Raw genomic sequence first — 18157 nt, 5'->3', positions numbered from 1 at the left:
GAGGCAGGAGAATGGTGTGAACCTGGGAGGTGAAGCTTGCAGTGAGCCAAGATTGCACCACTGCACTCCAGCCTGGGTGGCAGAGGAAGACTGGTCTCAAAAAAAGAAAAAAAAGTAACTTCCTGGCTGGGCGCAGTGGCTCACACCTGTAATCCCAACAGTTTGGGAGGCCAAGGCAGACAGATCACTTGAGTCCAGGAGTTCGAGACCAGCCTGGCCAACATGGTGAAACCCTCTCTCTACTAAAAATACAACAATTAGCTAGGCATGGTGGCAGGCGCCTGTAATCCCAGCCACTCAGGAGACTGGGGCCAGAGAATCGCTGGAACCTGGGAGGCAGAGGCTACAGTGAGCCAAGATCGCACCGTCACAATACAACCTGGGTGACAGACAGAGGGAGACTCCATCTCAAAAAAAAAAAAATCTTCCTTACGGTTATGTTCAAAGTCTGTGTTTTCTATTTTTCTGTTACACGTGATCCAGAATATTGGTGATAAATTCAGAAAAAGCACCAACTTAAATGTGTTTTTGATTGTTTTATATTCTATCATTATCCATTTTCACCATTTTACTATTCCCCAAGTAATTGTCCCCAGGATAGTACTTTTATTAAATTTCTGATACATTGTCAATGTTGAAAAAACTCTTCAACAATTTAAATGTACACGCACAGTTTGAAAACCTGGAAAATAGTAATTAAAAGAATATCCCCATACCCACCTTTCGCACCAGTCCCCGAACATCACGCTCAAATTTACTGCCTCTTCCCAGCCCATGGACGGGAATGGGAACGCCTACGGAATATGTTGTGATACTACAGTTGATCCTACCTTCTCCAGAACAAAATGCTGCACGACCACCTCATCCTGGCCCCTTACTAAATGATAGTTTAATTCTGGACACAAACAGTTCCCACCATAAAAAGAGAGGAGGTGACCGGAAAGGAGTGCGTCTTAAGCGCGTTCGCTGAATTTGCACCACCCAATCCAGCCCCGCCGCCCGGCCGCGCTCCTTAGACCTGCACCCCGGGCGCCCTCCTGCCGGGGCTGCACTTAGTCTGCCCTTCTAAAGAAGTTGGGCTCCGACCCCCAAGCATCAGGTCAAAAGTCTAATTCATACTCTGACTCCTCCGCCAATTAGAAAACAATTGTTGCCAATATAAGTGGTCGCGCCGCCTGTGACTTCAGACGGGACGAGCCCGCGGGCGGGAAGCCTGCGGGGCGGGAGGCTGGGTGGGGCCCTGGCTCCCCTCCCCCGACCGGCCGCAGCGTCTGACGTCCCGCGCGTCGGCGGCCGCGGAGCAGCGCGGGGAGCCAGGCGGGCCGCCGGCGGGTAAGGGCGGCCGCGACCCGGGGACCCGTGGGGCGCTAGGCCGTGGAGGGAGAGCGCCGCTCCCTGGTCTGGAGAACCCCGCGGAGCTGGCCCTGCCCGGTCCGCGGAGCGGTGGTCGAGGGCCTGCGGCGCCTTCTGGGAGCGGGAGGGCCGGGAAGCCGGGCGTTGGTGGAGGGTGGCGTTGGGCTTCTGTCGCCGCTAAGCTGGCGGAAAAGGCAGTGGCCAGCAGGCCGCCTCGCCAGGTCCCACGACTCCCAGGGAGGTACGCACCCGCTTTCCGGGCCACCCTTTCACCCTTCCTGACCGGGGTCCGTGCCGGCCGTCCCAGGTGCGGGAAGGTGGGACACGGTCCATCCCCCGGACAAAAACGCTGCGCCTCGGGGCCTTGAACGGTTTTGTTTGAAAGGAAGCAAGATAAAATAAGCGTCTCTCCATTTAGGTGTGAAGGAAAAAAATGACACTCCAATGGGCGGCAGTGGCAACCTTTCTTTATGCCGAAATAGGACTCATTTTAATCTTCTGCCTACCTTTTATTCCTCCTCAGAGGTAGGAAACCTTCAAATCGTTAACTATGATAAATATTGGATCGCTCCTAATGTAAAATGAAAAAAGTTTGCTGAACATTAAAAAGTTTCAAAAGTCTTTGAAAATAAACACACCTAACGAATTAGGTAGTATATAATGACAATATTAAAATAACATTTTACATAAAGCTCTGTTACGTGTACAGGTGAAATAACTTTTTCTTCCCTTCTAAAAGGAAAGGGGCCTATGCTTTTGATTCTGTTGATTACAGATATAATAAAGCAACAGTTATACTTTTAACACCTGCCCTACCTTGTCTCAGGTTTTAACTTTGTTTTATTGCCCTGAATTGGAGCCATGAACTAAATAAATGTAAGTGGATAAATCATGTTTACAGTACAGCATGGATGTAAAAGTGTTTCATTGAGGCACTGGAACAGCAATTTAGAAACCAAAGCCAATAAATTATTCTTAGTTTTGGCCTATGTAACCGATAAATAGTTTCATTAATGTTTAATGACGATTTTACTACTTTTGGTTTCACATAAAATTAACGAATGTCTATTAAAAGTGCTGAATGTAAAAAGTATCACAACCTTGGGAGGCCGAGACGGGCGGATCACGAGGTCAGGAGATCGAGACCATCCTGGCTAACACGGTGAAACCCCGTCTCTACTAAAACAATACAAAAAATTAGCCGGGCGAGATGGCGGGCGCCTGTAGTCCCAGCTACTCGGGAGGCTGAGGCGAGAGAATGGCGTAAACCCGGGAGGCGGAGCTTGCAGTGAGCTGAGATCCGGCCACTGCACTCCAGCCTGGGCGACACAGCGAGACTCCGTCTCAACAAAAAAAAAAAAAAAAAAAAAGTATCACAACCATGTATTAGCTTTAGTTCTTTAGTGACGGAACTTCTAAGGTCTTTAAGAACCAAGTACAGTGTTTCAAGCCAAGCACTGGCTCATTTTACCCTTGAAATAATCTTTTTAGTCGTTTAGTTTTAGATCCAGAAATTTGATAGTATGAATGGGGAAATGCACATGTAATAAAAATGTTGCAAGATATTCGTTCATATTCCTGGCATAAAAGAAAATGTTTCGTAAATGAGATCCTAGAGATAACTCACTAAAGTGTAGTAAAATCCCAGGAGGACTGGGAGAAACTTTAAGAAGTTTTACCTTAGCTCAGGGTCCAGATAGTCTTTCACAACTCCTAACTTGCTCCTTACCTGCCTGGATTTCTGCTCTCTTCTGTCCTTCTCTATCAACTAAGCTAAGCTCAGTACGTTGTTTCTTACTAAAGAAAAAAAATTGAATCATCCTGTAGGGTCTTTGATCTTATTTGATCCATTCCACCCATGTTCTACAGATCGCATACTGCGACCCAGGAGGGCAAGTAGCCTAAGGTTACCTAGCTGGTAAGTGACAGGTTCTAGATAAAAATCTGGCTCTGAGTCCAGTGTTCTTTCTACTCCATCATGCTGCCTCTCATCCTGTAGGTTTTGTTTCAAACTCAATAACACTGTTTTGCTTTTTAGTAGTATTTGCAATGATAGAATCCTATATATTCAAGAGAAAGAAAGATCTTGTATGTAAACATCTAATTTATAGATAAGGCTTAAGGGTTTGCAAAGAAGAAAAAATTGTAAGTTGATCTTTTCTCCATCAGAGTGATCTGTAAGTTACGGATCAATGTTTTTCTTCCTGCCAAATAAAAATTTAACCCATCCTGATCAAGTGGCTATTAGATAGATGTGTGTATATTTGCACATGATATATAAATGTATTCTCATGTACAAATATAAAGAAAATGCGGTATGTATGTACGCAGATCATTTATAATGTGCCCTAACTATGTGTGTATCCACATCTTTTTATCTTTTATATGTGTATCACCATAATCTTTAAGAAAATATTTCATCATTTAGTCTCTATTATTTTCTTACATAACCCAGTGGTTAAAGGCACATGCTCAGAAATCAGGTCACCTATAACTGCATGATACTAACCTTGGGCATGCTCTTGATCCTCTCTGATCTGTTTCCCCATCTGTAAAATGGAAATAGTACTAGTGCCTACCTCATATGGTAGTTGTTGTAATTAAATGAAATAAAACATGTAAAAATACTTAGAACCATAATATAGTGAGAACATAATATGTTGTAACTCTGATAAGGTGCTCAAATGCTAGTTGTTCCCTATGGGAGGTCTCTTATGTTCCCTTTTACACCACACCAAACCTTGAAGAAATAAGTAAATTTACGTTTGGACCTAGATCAAGATATTACCACTTACATTATCTTAAAAATATAAAATTTTATATTGCATAATTTAAATATTGGCTATATAAAATGCTTGGAATTGGAAGCAGAGACAAAAGGAATTGATTCATCTGTATGAATCTCCCTCACCCCACCAATTTCAAGTAAAGTTGTCCTAATCTTAAATCTTAAATTTGTCCTAATCTTAAAGTGAAACTTTTTTTTTCAAGTTGTAAGTGCTTGAAGCGTATTTAAGTGCTTACTACATTTTTCTGCCTCCTTTCGACTAAAGTATTACTCATTTAAATTGCCCATGTACAATTGCATGATGGATTATTTTGTCACTCTGCCATTTACAACCCATGCTTTCTTACCACTGTCTTTGCTTATACTGTTCAATCCATCTAGACTACTTCCCCATCTCATTTCCTCTATGCTCACTTTATCTGTAGTAATTACATGGTTTTATATATATATATATATTGTGTGTGTGTGTGAAAATTATCATTACATAATTAAGATTTTTTCAATTTATGTGTATAATACCTGGGTAATTTTTATAATTCCCTCATGGTTAAAGTAAAGAAACTTTTACTTGGAGGGTATGTTAAAAGTGTACTATATAAAAATCAGTGTGTAGAGTTAGACCCCCCTCCTGAAATGTTACCAATTGTTAGAACAATGTATCTTTGTTATTTCTAAGTCATTGCTCTGACCATGAAAAAGATACAGAGTAATAGCTTCTATCAACAATAGAATATTTCACTACTGCAAGAATTCCTTTTTAAGGTTTTGCTCATGTGTGGTTTACTTTTAGAATATTTAAGCCACCAGACAGAGGATAATCAAATATCAGCTTATTATTAAATTTGAAAGAGTTGTTTTTTAATTCATGAGATACTCTGTCATGTCAGAATTAATAAATTTTAAAATTAAATTTCTGTAATTCTTTTCACTTACTACACAATTACTAAAATGTTACTTCAGTATTTAGAAAGTATTTCAAAACTTTTAGTTTTTTTATACCTAATATAATTGTATTGCTTTACAGATGGCAGAAGATTTTTTCATTTAATGTCTGGGGTAAAATTGCAACTTTTTGGAATAAGGCTTTCCTTACCATTATCATCCTATTGATTGTTCTATTTCTAGGTAAGTACTAGATTCCTTCTTTGAATGAATATAACTCTATTGTTTGTTAAATGAATTTCTTTTTAATTAATAGAGTTGATGTTACAATTTGTGTACAGTTGACTTTATATAGTATATTGATACTACATAGAGTGGATACTGATATATTGATACACAGTTGATAGATCCTACCATTCTGTATGTTCAAACTTAAGTTTCAACAGGGCGCTATGATTCTTAACTCCTTTTAGGTTATTTTAAGATTTAAATGCTGTATATTTATGCATACCTTGCTGTTCAGAGTCACCAGACTTTATTTTTCATGTTGTTGTCTCTCCTTTGTTACTGTGATGTCCTAGGCACCCAGGAGCTTAGCTGTTAGAAAGGCAAATAAAAGAATAGAATCGTTAGGCTCTCCAAGGACGTCTTAGATGCAGGGTGTGGATTTGGACTGGATTAAAAAATAAACATGGCCGGGTGTGGTGGCTCATACCTGTAATCCTAGCACTTTGAGAGGCCAAGGCGGGAGGATTGCCTGAGTCCAGGAGTTTGAGACTAGCCTGGGCAACATAGCAAAACCTTATCTTTACAAAAAATGTAAAAATTAGCCAGGTGTGGTGATGTGCACCTGTAGTCCCAGCTACTCGGGAGGCTGAGAGACTGGAGGATTGCTTGAGCCCAGAAGTTCAAGGTTGCAGTGAGCTATTGCACTCCAGCCTGAGCAATAGAACAAGACCCTTCGTTTAAAAAAAAAAAAAAACTGCAACATAGATTTGGGGACTACTGCAAAAATTTGAATATGGAGTGATTGTATAATATTTGGGAATTTTTGTTAACTTTAGTTGTGATAACAGCATTGTTACATAACAGGGTCAGCAACCTATACAGCCTGTGGGCCAAATGCCTATTTTTGTAAATAAAGTTTTATTGGGAAATGACCATGCCCATTTGTTTATATAACATCTGTACTCGTTTTTCAGCATGTTTTAAATTTTCATGATAACTATATTTTAAAAATTAAAAGTAGACCTTTAGGTTCTTGTCAAACCAGAAGTTCCATGAGTCTTAATTATCACCATGTTTTTCTAGTTGTTGTTACTGAGCTCAGAGAGATTAGGTGAGTTGTCTAAGATTACCCAGCTACTTCTTGAAATGCCCCTTCTTGCACAGAGTATGTTTTCCCTCAGAATTCCCTCAGAGATGTTGTGTTGTTGGTGAAATAGGATTTAGAGACGCAAACTTGGGACCCTAACCGCCATCTTTGACACTGTTTCGTGAGAAAATGTCTTCCATGTTCCAAACCACCAACCTCTCAAATAGAATCCTCTTTATAAAACTAAGAACATCTGGCATGAGAAGGGATGGTATTGTCAAAAACAGAAAAGTATGAATGGTTTGTGCCTGTTTTCAAAATGTAAATATTTGTCTCATGGTACATTATTAATGTTATGGATTGAATCTCTAGCCATATAACTAGTCACAACAAATCAGTAAAGAACAATAAGGAAAACCAGTTCTGCCACCAGCTAACTAAATGACCTTTGAAATAGCTTTTATTTTTCTGGGTTTGATTTATTCATCTTGTGAAATGAAGGGAGAGATGGAAATAATCTCTGCAGCTCCTAATTTTGTGATCTTCTAACTCTAAAATTATCACAAAAATTTATACTGAAAACTGTCACTTATGTAAGGGAGGAGAGTTGTAGTGTAAGTTCTTTTGGTTACATTAGAAACAAACTTGGCTGGGTACGGTGGCTCACCTCTGTAATCCCAGCACTTCATAAGACCAAGGCGGGCGGATCAACCTGAGGTCGGGAATTCCAGACCAGCTTGGCCAACGTGGTGAAACCCCATCTCTACCAAAAATACAAAAGTTAGCCGGACATGGGGGCGCATGCCTGTAATCCCAGCTACTCAGGAGACTGAGGCAGGAGAATTGTTTGAACCCGAGAGGCAGAGGTTGCAGTGAGCCGAGATTGCGCCATTGCACTCCAGCCTGGGCAACAAGAGTGAAACTCCGTCTCAGAAAAAGAGAAATCAACTTGAACTCGCTTGACCAAAAAAGGAAAAATTTGTAATAAAATTTGGGGTTGTTGCAGAGTAGCCCAAGGAAGGAAGGAAGCCAAATTCCAGGGAAGGATTAGTACTTGGAACTGAAGTGTCCTTTTCTTGGCCATACGTTTTCCCTATATATACTTCATTCTTTATTATGGACTCTGATATTCTTTCTATCTCCAAGGCAGTAAATGGGTACAGCACAGCTGCCAGGTGTTACCATTCCAGACATATGTAAGGATTAATTCATCGTCTCTGAATCCCAATTCCAAATCAAAGGAAAAAAATTGGACCAGCTAGCACCAGGTATCTACTCCTCATCTCCTATAATCAGGAGAGTCACAAGGGAGAATCATGACTGCTGGCTGAAGCCTGCATCTTTGGGTAAACAGGGTAATTCATTCCCAGAGAACAAGGACATCATGGATAGTTCAGGCAGCCAGATAGGTGCTTATCCTCTAGGTCTCCATCCAAAATGGAGTAATGACACCTACTTTCATGTTTTAAGATTTAAATGCAGTAACATATGTAAAGTGCAGACTCTGATGTTCCAGTGTGCAACAATAATGTAAATAATGCAAAACCAGTGGATTACTCATGCTTAATTTATATTTTACTTTGAAATTTATTTCCTTTTTCTTGGTCATCTCTCTAAGTAAAGTAACTATTTTTTATACATTTTCTTGTTATATGTTTTTATTCTTTTTTTTTTTTTTTTTGAGATGGGGTCTCACTCTGTCACCCAGGCTGAAATGCAGTGGTGCGATCTCAGCTCACTGCAACCTCCACTTCCCGGGCTTCAGTAATTCTCCAGCTGCAGCCTCCCAAGTAGCTGGGACTACAGGGGAGAGCCACCAACCCCTGGCTAATTTTTGGGGTTTTTTTGTGGAGACAGGGTTTTGTCATGTTGCCCCAGGCTGGTCCCAAACTCCTAAGCTCAAAACCGTCCACCTACCTTGGCCTCCCAAAGTGCTGGGATTACAGGCATGAGCCACTACACCCAGCCAAATAAAGCAGCTATTAAGAAGTATTTATGGTCTTAGAGCCAACACTAACTGAGTGTGTGCATACAAGTGTGTGTGCATGTGTGTGTATTTTAGGTGCTGGTAAGAGACAGAATGGAAGTGGGAATTTCAAGAGTATATTCAGTGTTAGCAGAAATGCATCCCAGGAATTTGAAAGTTTCCACAACTGATGTAAAATTGGATCATCTTCAGATGGTTTATAGAAAATTGACTATATTATAGTCACATCCTTCCCTTATTGTTGACTCCATTCCATCTTTCAGACATAGTTACCTTGTTAGTATACAGGTGATAAATTCTACAGGTAGGTTTACATGACCATTTACATTAATAAACCTTTTTAATGTTATTGGTTAATCTTCAGCTTTTCTGCATAATGGATCCAGGAGTATTATTCCCATTTAATTACCAAAGATGATGCATCACAGAGAAGCATAACGATCCTTCATAGTACTCACTGTCTGCCTACTCAAAATAAGTCGTAAATATTTATTATCTTTGTTTATTGTTTTTTTTTTGTAGAGGTTGGCATCTTACTACATTATTGAGGCAATCTGAGAAATAACAAAGGGGAAATAGCCATTAAGATACAGGAAATTTTCTAAAGATCATTTAAGAGACTATATAACTATGCAAATAAATTGGAAAACCTAGATAAAATGTATAATTTTGTAGAAAAATGTAATTTACCAAATGAACACCAATAGATATAGAAAATTCAAGCTGACTAATTTATATAGAAAAATTATAGAAAGTTATCAGAAAGGACCCCTATTTCAAAAAAAAAGCAAAAAACCAGATAGTTTTATAAGAAACCCTACTGCTTTCAGAAAACAGATATTACTACTGCTTCTTAAACTATTGTAGAATTTAAAGAAAGAAAACTTCAAATTTTACAGAGCTAGAAAAAAGCAAGCTCTAGAATTGAAAATAAGTCAGAACAAATGAACTGAATAGTATATCAGATTGATATATACAACACAGAGAAAATAATTGCTCTTGAACATAGTACTCTTAACTTTTTACCTCCCTGGTAGGGTACGTTTTAAGAACCAAGAGGATTACAATGAAATCTGAAACTTTAAAATAGTTTTGTTGTTGGTAATTTAAAAGCTGTTTTATGTATAGTGTAGCATCAAGCAAATGAGTATGTTCATGGTATTGGAAACTAAGACTTTCAGGAACAGATATGGCATACACATATAAAGTCAAAAATTAAGAATTTTTTAAGATTTAGAGTGATTTATTTGGGTTTTATTTTGGAGTATGGAAATGTGGAACTAGACAGAGGTGGTAGTTGCACAGCATTGTGAATATACTAAGCACAACTGAATTGTTCACTTTGAAGTGTTTACTTTTATGTGATATGAATTTCACCTCACTAAGTTAAAACATAATTTTGTTAAAGACATAGGAGTCTGGCTTTGGTCATAGCAAAACGGGTTGTATTAGACTATTTCTCCTTTGTTAAAAATTATGAACCCTTGATAAAATACAAAAAAGGTATTTGAAGGCCTGGTAGAGCAACCAAAAGCAGGCAGAAACTAGAGGGAAGTCAACCCTTAAAAGAAGGGAATCATACTGGGTGTGATCACATTTATATAGCCTTTCTTCCAACCGCTTTCCAGTCATGTGGCATAGACAACTATATAGAACTCAAAGCAAAAGACACTCTTACTGACAGAGGTCAGATAGATTAGAAAATAAAAGGGATGTCTAAGAAAGGAGAGAACCCAAAAAGGGAACCCCAGAATCCACATGTAAACTCTTCTCAAATTCTTGGTTGACTCTTGAACCATGGATGTATAGGAAAGATTCCAAGGAGCTCAATGGAAAAGGAACGGCCAGCGGAAAGCAGCAAGGCTGAGAAGAAATTTTGGCTGCTGGCCACCAAGGAGAGACAGAGTTTGGAGTATGAGCCTCATCACGTTAGAGGGGCTTGGTAAAGACCTTGAACCTTTCCACTAAAATCACAGAAGGGCTGCTCCTTAGGAATAGAGACTATATCCCAGGAACTAGAAATTTGCTATAACTAAGACCTAAAGCAAAACAGACTTACCCTAAAAAAGGATAAAAATCAAGCCTCTCCAAACAGCTGTAAACTGTACATCAGCAGTCCCCAGCCTTTTTGGCACCAGGGACCAGCTTACAGTTTTTCCATATGCAGGAGCAGGGGATGGTTTCGGGATGATTCAAGCACATTAAATTTATTATGCACTTCATTTCTATTATTATTACATTGTAATATATAATGAAATAATTATGCAACTCACCATAATGTAGAATCATTGGGAGCCCTGAGGTTGTTTCCTGCAACTGGACATTCTCATCTGGGGATGATGGGAGATGGTGGCAGATCATCAGGCATTAGATTCTCATAAGGAGCGTGCAACCTAGATTCCTTACATGCGCAGTTCACAGTAAGGCTTGCACTCCTATGAGAATCTAATGCCACCACTGATCTGATAGCTCGGGCAGTAATGTGAGAGATAAGGAGTGGCTGTAAATACAGATGAAGCTTTGCTCACTGGCCTGCCAATCACTTCCTGCTGTGCAGCCCAGTTCCTGACAGGCCATGGAGCAGTACAGGTGCATGGCTCTGGGGGTTGGGGACCCCTGCTGTACATAATCTTTGCAAGGGCATATGAATATACTAAACTCTGTTCACCAAGATACACTATATTCAGGGCCATAAAACAAGTCTCAATAAATACAAAGGATTGAAATCCTACCAAGGATTGGAATCATATAGAGTATGGGGGTTTTGTTTTTGTTGTTTTATAGAGACAGACTTTTGCTTTGTTGCCCAGGCTAGTCTCAAACTCCTGGCCTCAAGTGATCCTCCCGTTCCCAAAATGCTGGTATTACAGATGAGAGCCACTGTGCCCAGCCCCTACAGAGTATGAAAATAGAAATCAGTAACAGAAATCTGGAAAACCTATACATGTTTGAAAAATTAAACAACACTTGTTAGTAATCCTTGGGTCAAAGAACTCACAAAGGAAATTAGAAAATATTTTAACTGAATAATATGAAAATACAATATATTAAAGTTTGTAAGATGCCATTAAAGCACTGCTTAAAGGAAAAATTGTAGGTTTAAATATTTATTTTTAGAAAAGTTTTAAAATCAGTGATTTTAGTTTCCACCTTAATAATATCTACTCATTATATTGAATATTGACAGTGAAAAAAATAATATTCACTCAGTTTTTTAAAAAAGGTTAGCAGATTAGGATTTAGAAGGAAACTTTCTCATTCTGATGAAGATCTACAAAAATCCTCAAGCTAGCATCATAGTTAAATACCAAAGGCTTCCCCCATAAGATTGGAAACAAGGCAAGGATATTCACACTCTGTTTATTCATTTAAGTAATAGATGTCTTACCCAGGATAATAATAAGTCATGAAAGAAATAGAAGGCATAAAGATGGCAAAGAAAGAAGTAAAACATCCTTATTTGCAGATGACACGATTATTTATATAGAAAATCCTGGCCTGGCACAGTGGCTCATTCCTGTAATTCCACCACTTTGGGAGGCTGAGGTGGGCAGATTGCTCAAGCTCAGGAGTTCCAGACTAGCCTGGGCAACATGGCAAAACCCCGTTTATACCAGGAAGTAGAAAAATTAGCCAGGCATGGTGGCTCATGTTTATAGTCCCAGCTATTCAGGAGGCTGAGGTGGGAGAGTTGCTTGAGCCCAAGAGGTCGAGGCTGCAGTGAGACATCACACCACTGCACTCCAGCCTGGGTGACGAAGTGAGACCCTGTCTCAGAAAAAAAAAAGAAAGAAAAAGAAAGAAATAACCTAAAGTATCTATAATAAAGCTATTATGTCAAAGAAATTAATATAGTGGGGTCACAAAATACAGGTGGGTCGGTACACAAAAATTCAGTATATCAGTAATTGTATTTCTATACTATAAGCAGTAAACAATAGGCAAATGACATTTTTAAAAATTCCTTTTCTAAGTACACCAAGAAGCCTAAAAACCTTAGAAATAAACTTTATAAAAGAGGCACAACAGCTCCATACAGAAAAGTACAAAAACATTGCTGAAAGAAGTTAAAGAAGATAAAAATAAATGGAGTTTTTTAATCAGTTGGAATGCTCAATATTAAAATGTTTATTCTTCCAAAATTCCATGGACTTAACACAGTCCCAGTCAGAAACCCAACAGGCATTTTTATAGCAGTTGATCAGTTGCTTCTAAAATTTATGCAGACATGCAAAGAACTCATATAACAGCCAAGAAATCTTTACAAATAACAAAATGAAACTCACTACCAGATTTCAACAGTAAAGGGAAAAATAAAAACAGGTTAGTGGGCTTTATCTAATCAGTTGAAAGCCCTAATAGAACAAAGATTGATCTCCTCTGAGCAAAAAGAAATTTTGCCAGCAGATTGCCTTTGGACTCAAACTGTATTTCTTCCATGAATCTCCAGACTGCCAGTCTACCCTGCAGATTTTAAACTTAACAAGCCTCTACAAGCATGTGAGCCAGTTCCTTAAAATAAATCTCAAGCTCGCTCTCTCTCTTTCTCTGTCTGCCCCCTGTACCACTCTTCCCCATACACACACACACACACACACACCCACTGGTTCTTTTTCCCTGGAGAACCCTTACTAATACACCACCTTAACTAAGTAATCAAATTTAGCAATAAAAAAGTATGAGACAAAGTAACATTACACAGCATAAACTATGAGGGATTCTTGGCAAAAGTATTAAACCTTGTCCAATCAAGTATTTGTTTTATTTTATTTTTACTTTCTGAGGCCTGGCAGAACCAATCAAGTCTGAGTTCTAGTTTTCTAAAAATACAGGAGTTAGAGAAAGAAATTGGACTACACTTCAGACAAATTCAGAATATGAGAACTTTCTTTGTGCTGATTTATTTATTTTTTAATATTTAAAAAAAGAGACAGGGTCTTGCCATGTTGCCCATGCTGGTCTCAATCTCCTGGCCTCATGCTATCCTTCTGCCTCTGCCTCCCAAAGTGCTGGGATTATAGGTGTGAGCCACCACACCCAGCCAGAATGTAAGAACTTTCTAGAAAACAGTTGGCCTGGCACCTTTTTAAAAAAGTATTGTGTGTCAAGAGACTACAGAAACATAACTATATGTAATGAATATCCATTATAAAGTTCTCAGTTTGAAAAAAAATCTATGAAAGACATTTGGGAGACAAATAAAGCAAATAATGCAATTTAAAAATGGGTAAAGGATCTGAATAGATATTTTTCCAAAGATGATACACAAATGATCAACAAGCACGTGAAAAGATGTTCAACAGCATTAGCCATCAGAGAAATGCCAATCAAAACCACAAAGAAATGCCACTTCACACCCACTAGGATGACTATAATCAAAAAGATAATACCAAGTGTTGCCAAGGATATGGAGAAATTGAAACCAACATACACTGCTTGTGGGAATGTAAAATAGTAAAGCTGCTTTGGAATACAGTTTGGCAGTTCCTCAAAAATTAAACATAGAGTTACCATATGGCCCAGCAGTTCATCTCTTAGGTATATACCAAGAGAAATGAAAACGTATGTCGATATAAAAGTTGCACATGAATGTTCATAGCAGCATTATTCATAATAGCCAGAAAGTGGAAACAGCTCAGTACCATCAACCAATGAATGGATAAACCAAATGTTACCACATTCATACAATGGAATATTATTCAGCCATAAAAGTAATGAAGTACTGACACGTACTACAATGCAGACGAACCTTGAAAACATTATGCTAAGTGAAGGAAGCCAGACTCAGAAGAGCAGATAGTGTATGATTCAATTTATATGAAATGTCTAAAACAGGTAGTTCTGTAGAGACAGAAAGCAGATTGGTGGTGACCAGGAGGTGAGGGATGTGTATAGATTTTCTTTGTGGGGTGACGAAAATGTTCTGAAATTAGATAGTGGTAATGGTTGCACAACTTTGTGAATATACTAAAAACTACTGAATTACACGTTTTAAAGAGGTAAATTTTTATGGTATCTGAATTATATCTCAATAAAGCTGCTAAAAATAAAATAGTAGTCAAAATGGCCCCAGTTTTGTAACTGGAGTCTCCTTGTGTGGGTGGCAATAACTCTTACCCAAGACTTCTGTTGGTCACATGAGAGGGGAGCATTCAAACTTGTTCATACTTCCAGTGGCTTTTGAGACATCTAAGGCAGATGCCTTCCCTAGTACATACAAGAATCCAGGAACTAAGAATGCACTAAATGTAGACCCTTATAAGCTGTTTTCTATTTTCCATTTGAAAGAAGTGGTTTCCCGGCATCTGAGACTTCCCAGAACTTCAGCATCAAAGGAGCAGCTATATGAACATTTCCAGTAGCAGCTGCCATCCACTAGTCGGGAGGAGTGTATGCCACCACAAATCAAATCCCACTTTAGCAAACCTATGCCAGTGGAAATTTCACTGTAACCAAATATTTTGAAGATCTCAATCATTTAAAGTAATAATATGTAATAAAATGCTAGTATAGTAACAGAAATGGGATAGTCTCTTAGAATTGATTGTAGTGGGATATGACATCTGTCATTGTCAATAGGCTGAATTTTAGTCATCTTAGAGACAAAGTGTAAAGGATAATAGTTTGCAGTGTAGTTAGAGATGAGAAACAATAAAATGATGTGAAGTACTAGATTAATTTAAAAAATGCTATAGTAATTCAAAATTTGCCACTAGTGTCCATTTATAGAGCACCTACTTTGAGCATGAAAACTTCCCGTGTACTGTAGATGGAATGACAAAAAGATCGCCTCTAGGTAAAGTGTGTTATTTAAAAGTTTGGTCAGTTATTCTAAAACATTATTAACAAGTTTATATACTTAAAAGCCAAAAGTAATCTTTTATCTTCTTCTGTAATAGATGCTGTGAGAGAAGTAAGGAAATATTCCTCAGTTCATACCATTGAGAGGAGCTCTACCAGCAGACCTGATGTCTATGAACATACACAGATGAAACTTTTTAGGTCTCAAAGAAATCTTTACATTTCTGGATTTTCACTATTTTTTTGGCTGTAAGTAAAAAAAAAAAAAAAAAATAGTAGAAGCACAGTTTAAAAACACAATTTATGCTTCTGTTTCTCGTTTTGTCCACCTTTACTGTAGTTTTTTTTTTTTTTTTTAAACAGAGACAGCCTTTTGCTCTATTGCCCGGGCTGCAGTGCAGTGGTGCCTTCATAGCTCACTAACTTTAAACTCCTGGGTTCAAGTGATCCTCCCTCTTCAACCTGTCGTTTCTAGGACTACAGGTACACACCACCATGTAGGGCTAATTTTTAAATTTTTTTTAGAGATGGGGTCTCACTATGTTGCCTGGATCGGTCTCAAACTCCTGGCCTCAAGTGATCCTCCCACCTTGGCCTCCCAAAGTGCTGAAATTACAGGCACAAGTCACTGTACCCAGCCTACTTGTAGATTTTTTTTATAACATCTTTGTAAAATAATTCAGATGATATACCCAATAACAAACAGTAGTTAGCAGCTTGTAGGTTTGCAAAGTCCATAAGGCCCTGAATGATGAGGCCCCTGCCTCTCTGTGGAGCCTTGTCTCATACATGTCTCTGACATGTACAATACATTCCACCCTTACTGACCTTCACCCTTTATTCATTCATTCCATCTTGCAACAAATATTGATTGAGTTCTGTAGTGTACCTAACTCTTTCCCATTTTAGGGTCTTTACACAAGCTATTCCTTTTGCCAGAACACTCTTTTCTTTCCTCATTTCCTGGCTAACTCTTACTCATCCGTTAGCCTCTTTCTCAAAGCCTTCTGTGGCCATCACTACCCACAAACTAGGTAGGTCTTCTCTTACAGATGCTCAAAGAATGTATATATACTTCATTTTCTAGTGTCTTTCATGGTTGTAATTAAATACTGTTTAAACTTTTGCTTACCCAACTAGGAGCTAAACCCCCGAGGGCATGGACTTTGCTGTTTTCCACTGCATCTGCAGTGCCTAGCAGAGTGTCTTAACACTTAGCAGTTCCTGAGTAAAGGAATGTCTGCTGAATGAATAATTGAAGATAGTAGTCACTACTTCTAACAATGGCAGTTACCCATAAACAGATGTGAGCGAGCTGTTCCTCAGCTTGATTGACCTTACACAATGTTCCTTAAATAGCAGAATTTGAACTGGGCCAAGAAAAGAATTCTCTTACTGGCCCTGCCACACTAGATGAAATTTTCCTGTTTCTACTCCTCCAAGCTAAAGCCTTCTACAGGAAAACAAATAAGTACCACTGAACCTGTATTCTAAGTGCTGGTCTTCTAACAAAGATTCCAAAGGAATGAGACATGGGCCTGTTTTTACTAAAAGACTTGAATTTAAAAAAATAATGGGTTCTGCCTAAACATTATCTGCCACCACCACACCTATACCTAATGGAGAGTAATTTGGCAATGATTGTTTTAAAATAAGTTTCTGATGATTAGCCAGTAACACATTCTTCTGATTTTTTTTTTCTTAGAGTGTTGAGACGTCTGGTTACACTTATTACTCAACTGGCAAAAGAACTGTCAAACAAAGGTGTACTTAAAACTCAAGCAGAAAATACTAACAAGGCTACCAAAAAATTTATGGAAGAAAACGAAAAACTAAAACGGGTATTTAATTTTCTTTGTAAAAATTAAATATTGTTAGTGTTCCCAAGGAGTAATATATTTGTTTGCAGCATCTAATATATTTGTTTTCAGCATCAAAAAGAGCATTTTTATATTGTATAAGCAGAAAATGACCATAATTAACAATATTTTATGTAATGATTGTTTCAAGAATAGTTTTACTATTCTTTAGAAATGCTTGTTCCCACTAGTATTTTCACTATTGTTTAGAGTTGCTTTTTCTCCATAGTGGATTAATACCATTGGACCTATTTTCTGTGATTTAAGGCAAAAATAGTATTCTGGGAATATGAATTTTAATTCCTTCATTACCCTTAAGTTTACTTTATAATCTAAAGTCTTTATAACTCCGTTTCCATTTCTTTTTCAGTTAAAGTATTTTTAAGCCTAGTTTTTAGTTTTCTTTTAAATGATTGGTTTACAGAAAGCAGAGAAACGTCATTGATGCTAGATTGATAATTTCACATAATATTCGAAATATTTAATGTTATTACTTTATTTTCTATCCTTTGATCTCATTTCACGGTGGTAAAAATAAAAACACAGTCATCAAAGCTTTGATACGTGATAACTCGAAAGCGCATAGCCTTGTATTTATGGAACAACTGATCATGTACATATCTTAATTTAAAATTATACACATCATTTTGGAGTAATGATTTGTAACCATCAGAACACTGCTTTCTTTCCCCTTCAGTTGTTTTTCTCTTATTCCTTAGCTCTGAGAAAATGGAAAGTGTTATTTTTCCCATATATACTATAGTTAATACACTTAAACTAGTCTTGCCCTTTTAAAAAAAAAAAAAAAAAAAAAAAGCACCTTCCTCAAAATACTTTTGCAACTTTTCTCTTGGAATTGTTTTCAGAACCATTTACCCATGCAAGGAAACTTATGTCATGATTACCAATTCCTTGACCCTGCATGATTTATTCTTTCTGTTTGTTTGTTTTCCTCTCCTTTGGTTCCATGCTATTCTGATTCACTGCTTCCTGCATAGCTGTGACCCAATCAGAGGAGGCACAGATATGCTGGGCTAAAGCCAGTACACAGTGGGGAGAAAGTCTGTGAGCGGGACATAAAAGCAGCTGTCAGTGCCCAAAAGATAACTAATTGACCAATAAAGTGACCAATAAAGGCCATAAGTGAGAATGTAGAAGATGACATCTATTTC

At 38.1% G+C, this 18157-nt stretch overlaps 1 protein-coding gene across 3 annotated transcripts in view; it reads left to right on the top strand.

Moving 5' to 3' along the window:
- Positions 1-1012: 1012 nt before the first annotated feature.
- BCAP29 (B cell receptor associated protein 29) overlaps positions 1013-18157 on the top strand; it is a 42260-nt gene continuing 25115 nt past the window's right edge. The window contains exons 1-5 of one of the 3 annotated variants that reach the window (XM_033195083.1): positions 1013-1332; positions 1772-1878; positions 5166-5266; positions 15225-15375; positions 16832-16967. In XM_033195083.1, coding sequence (XP_033050974.1) covers positions 1787-1878; positions 5166-5266; positions 15225-15375; positions 16832-16967 — 480 coding nt within the window. In that variant the 5' untranslated portion in view covers positions 1013-1332; positions 1772-1786. The other 2 variants (XM_033195084.1, XM_033195085.1) reach the window with 2 other exon arrangements.

Source organism: Trachypithecus francoisi, unplaced genomic scaffold, assembly GCF_009764315.1.
Source record: "Trachypithecus francoisi isolate TF-2019V2 unplaced genomic scaffold, Tfra_2.0 Lachesis_group4, whole genome shotgun sequence".
Taxonomy (NCBI): domain Eukaryota; kingdom Metazoa; phylum Chordata; class Mammalia; order Primates; family Cercopithecidae; genus Trachypithecus; species Trachypithecus francoisi.
Note: the sequence above shows the minus strand (reverse complement) of the source record. Positions and strands in the feature narration are given on the sequence as shown.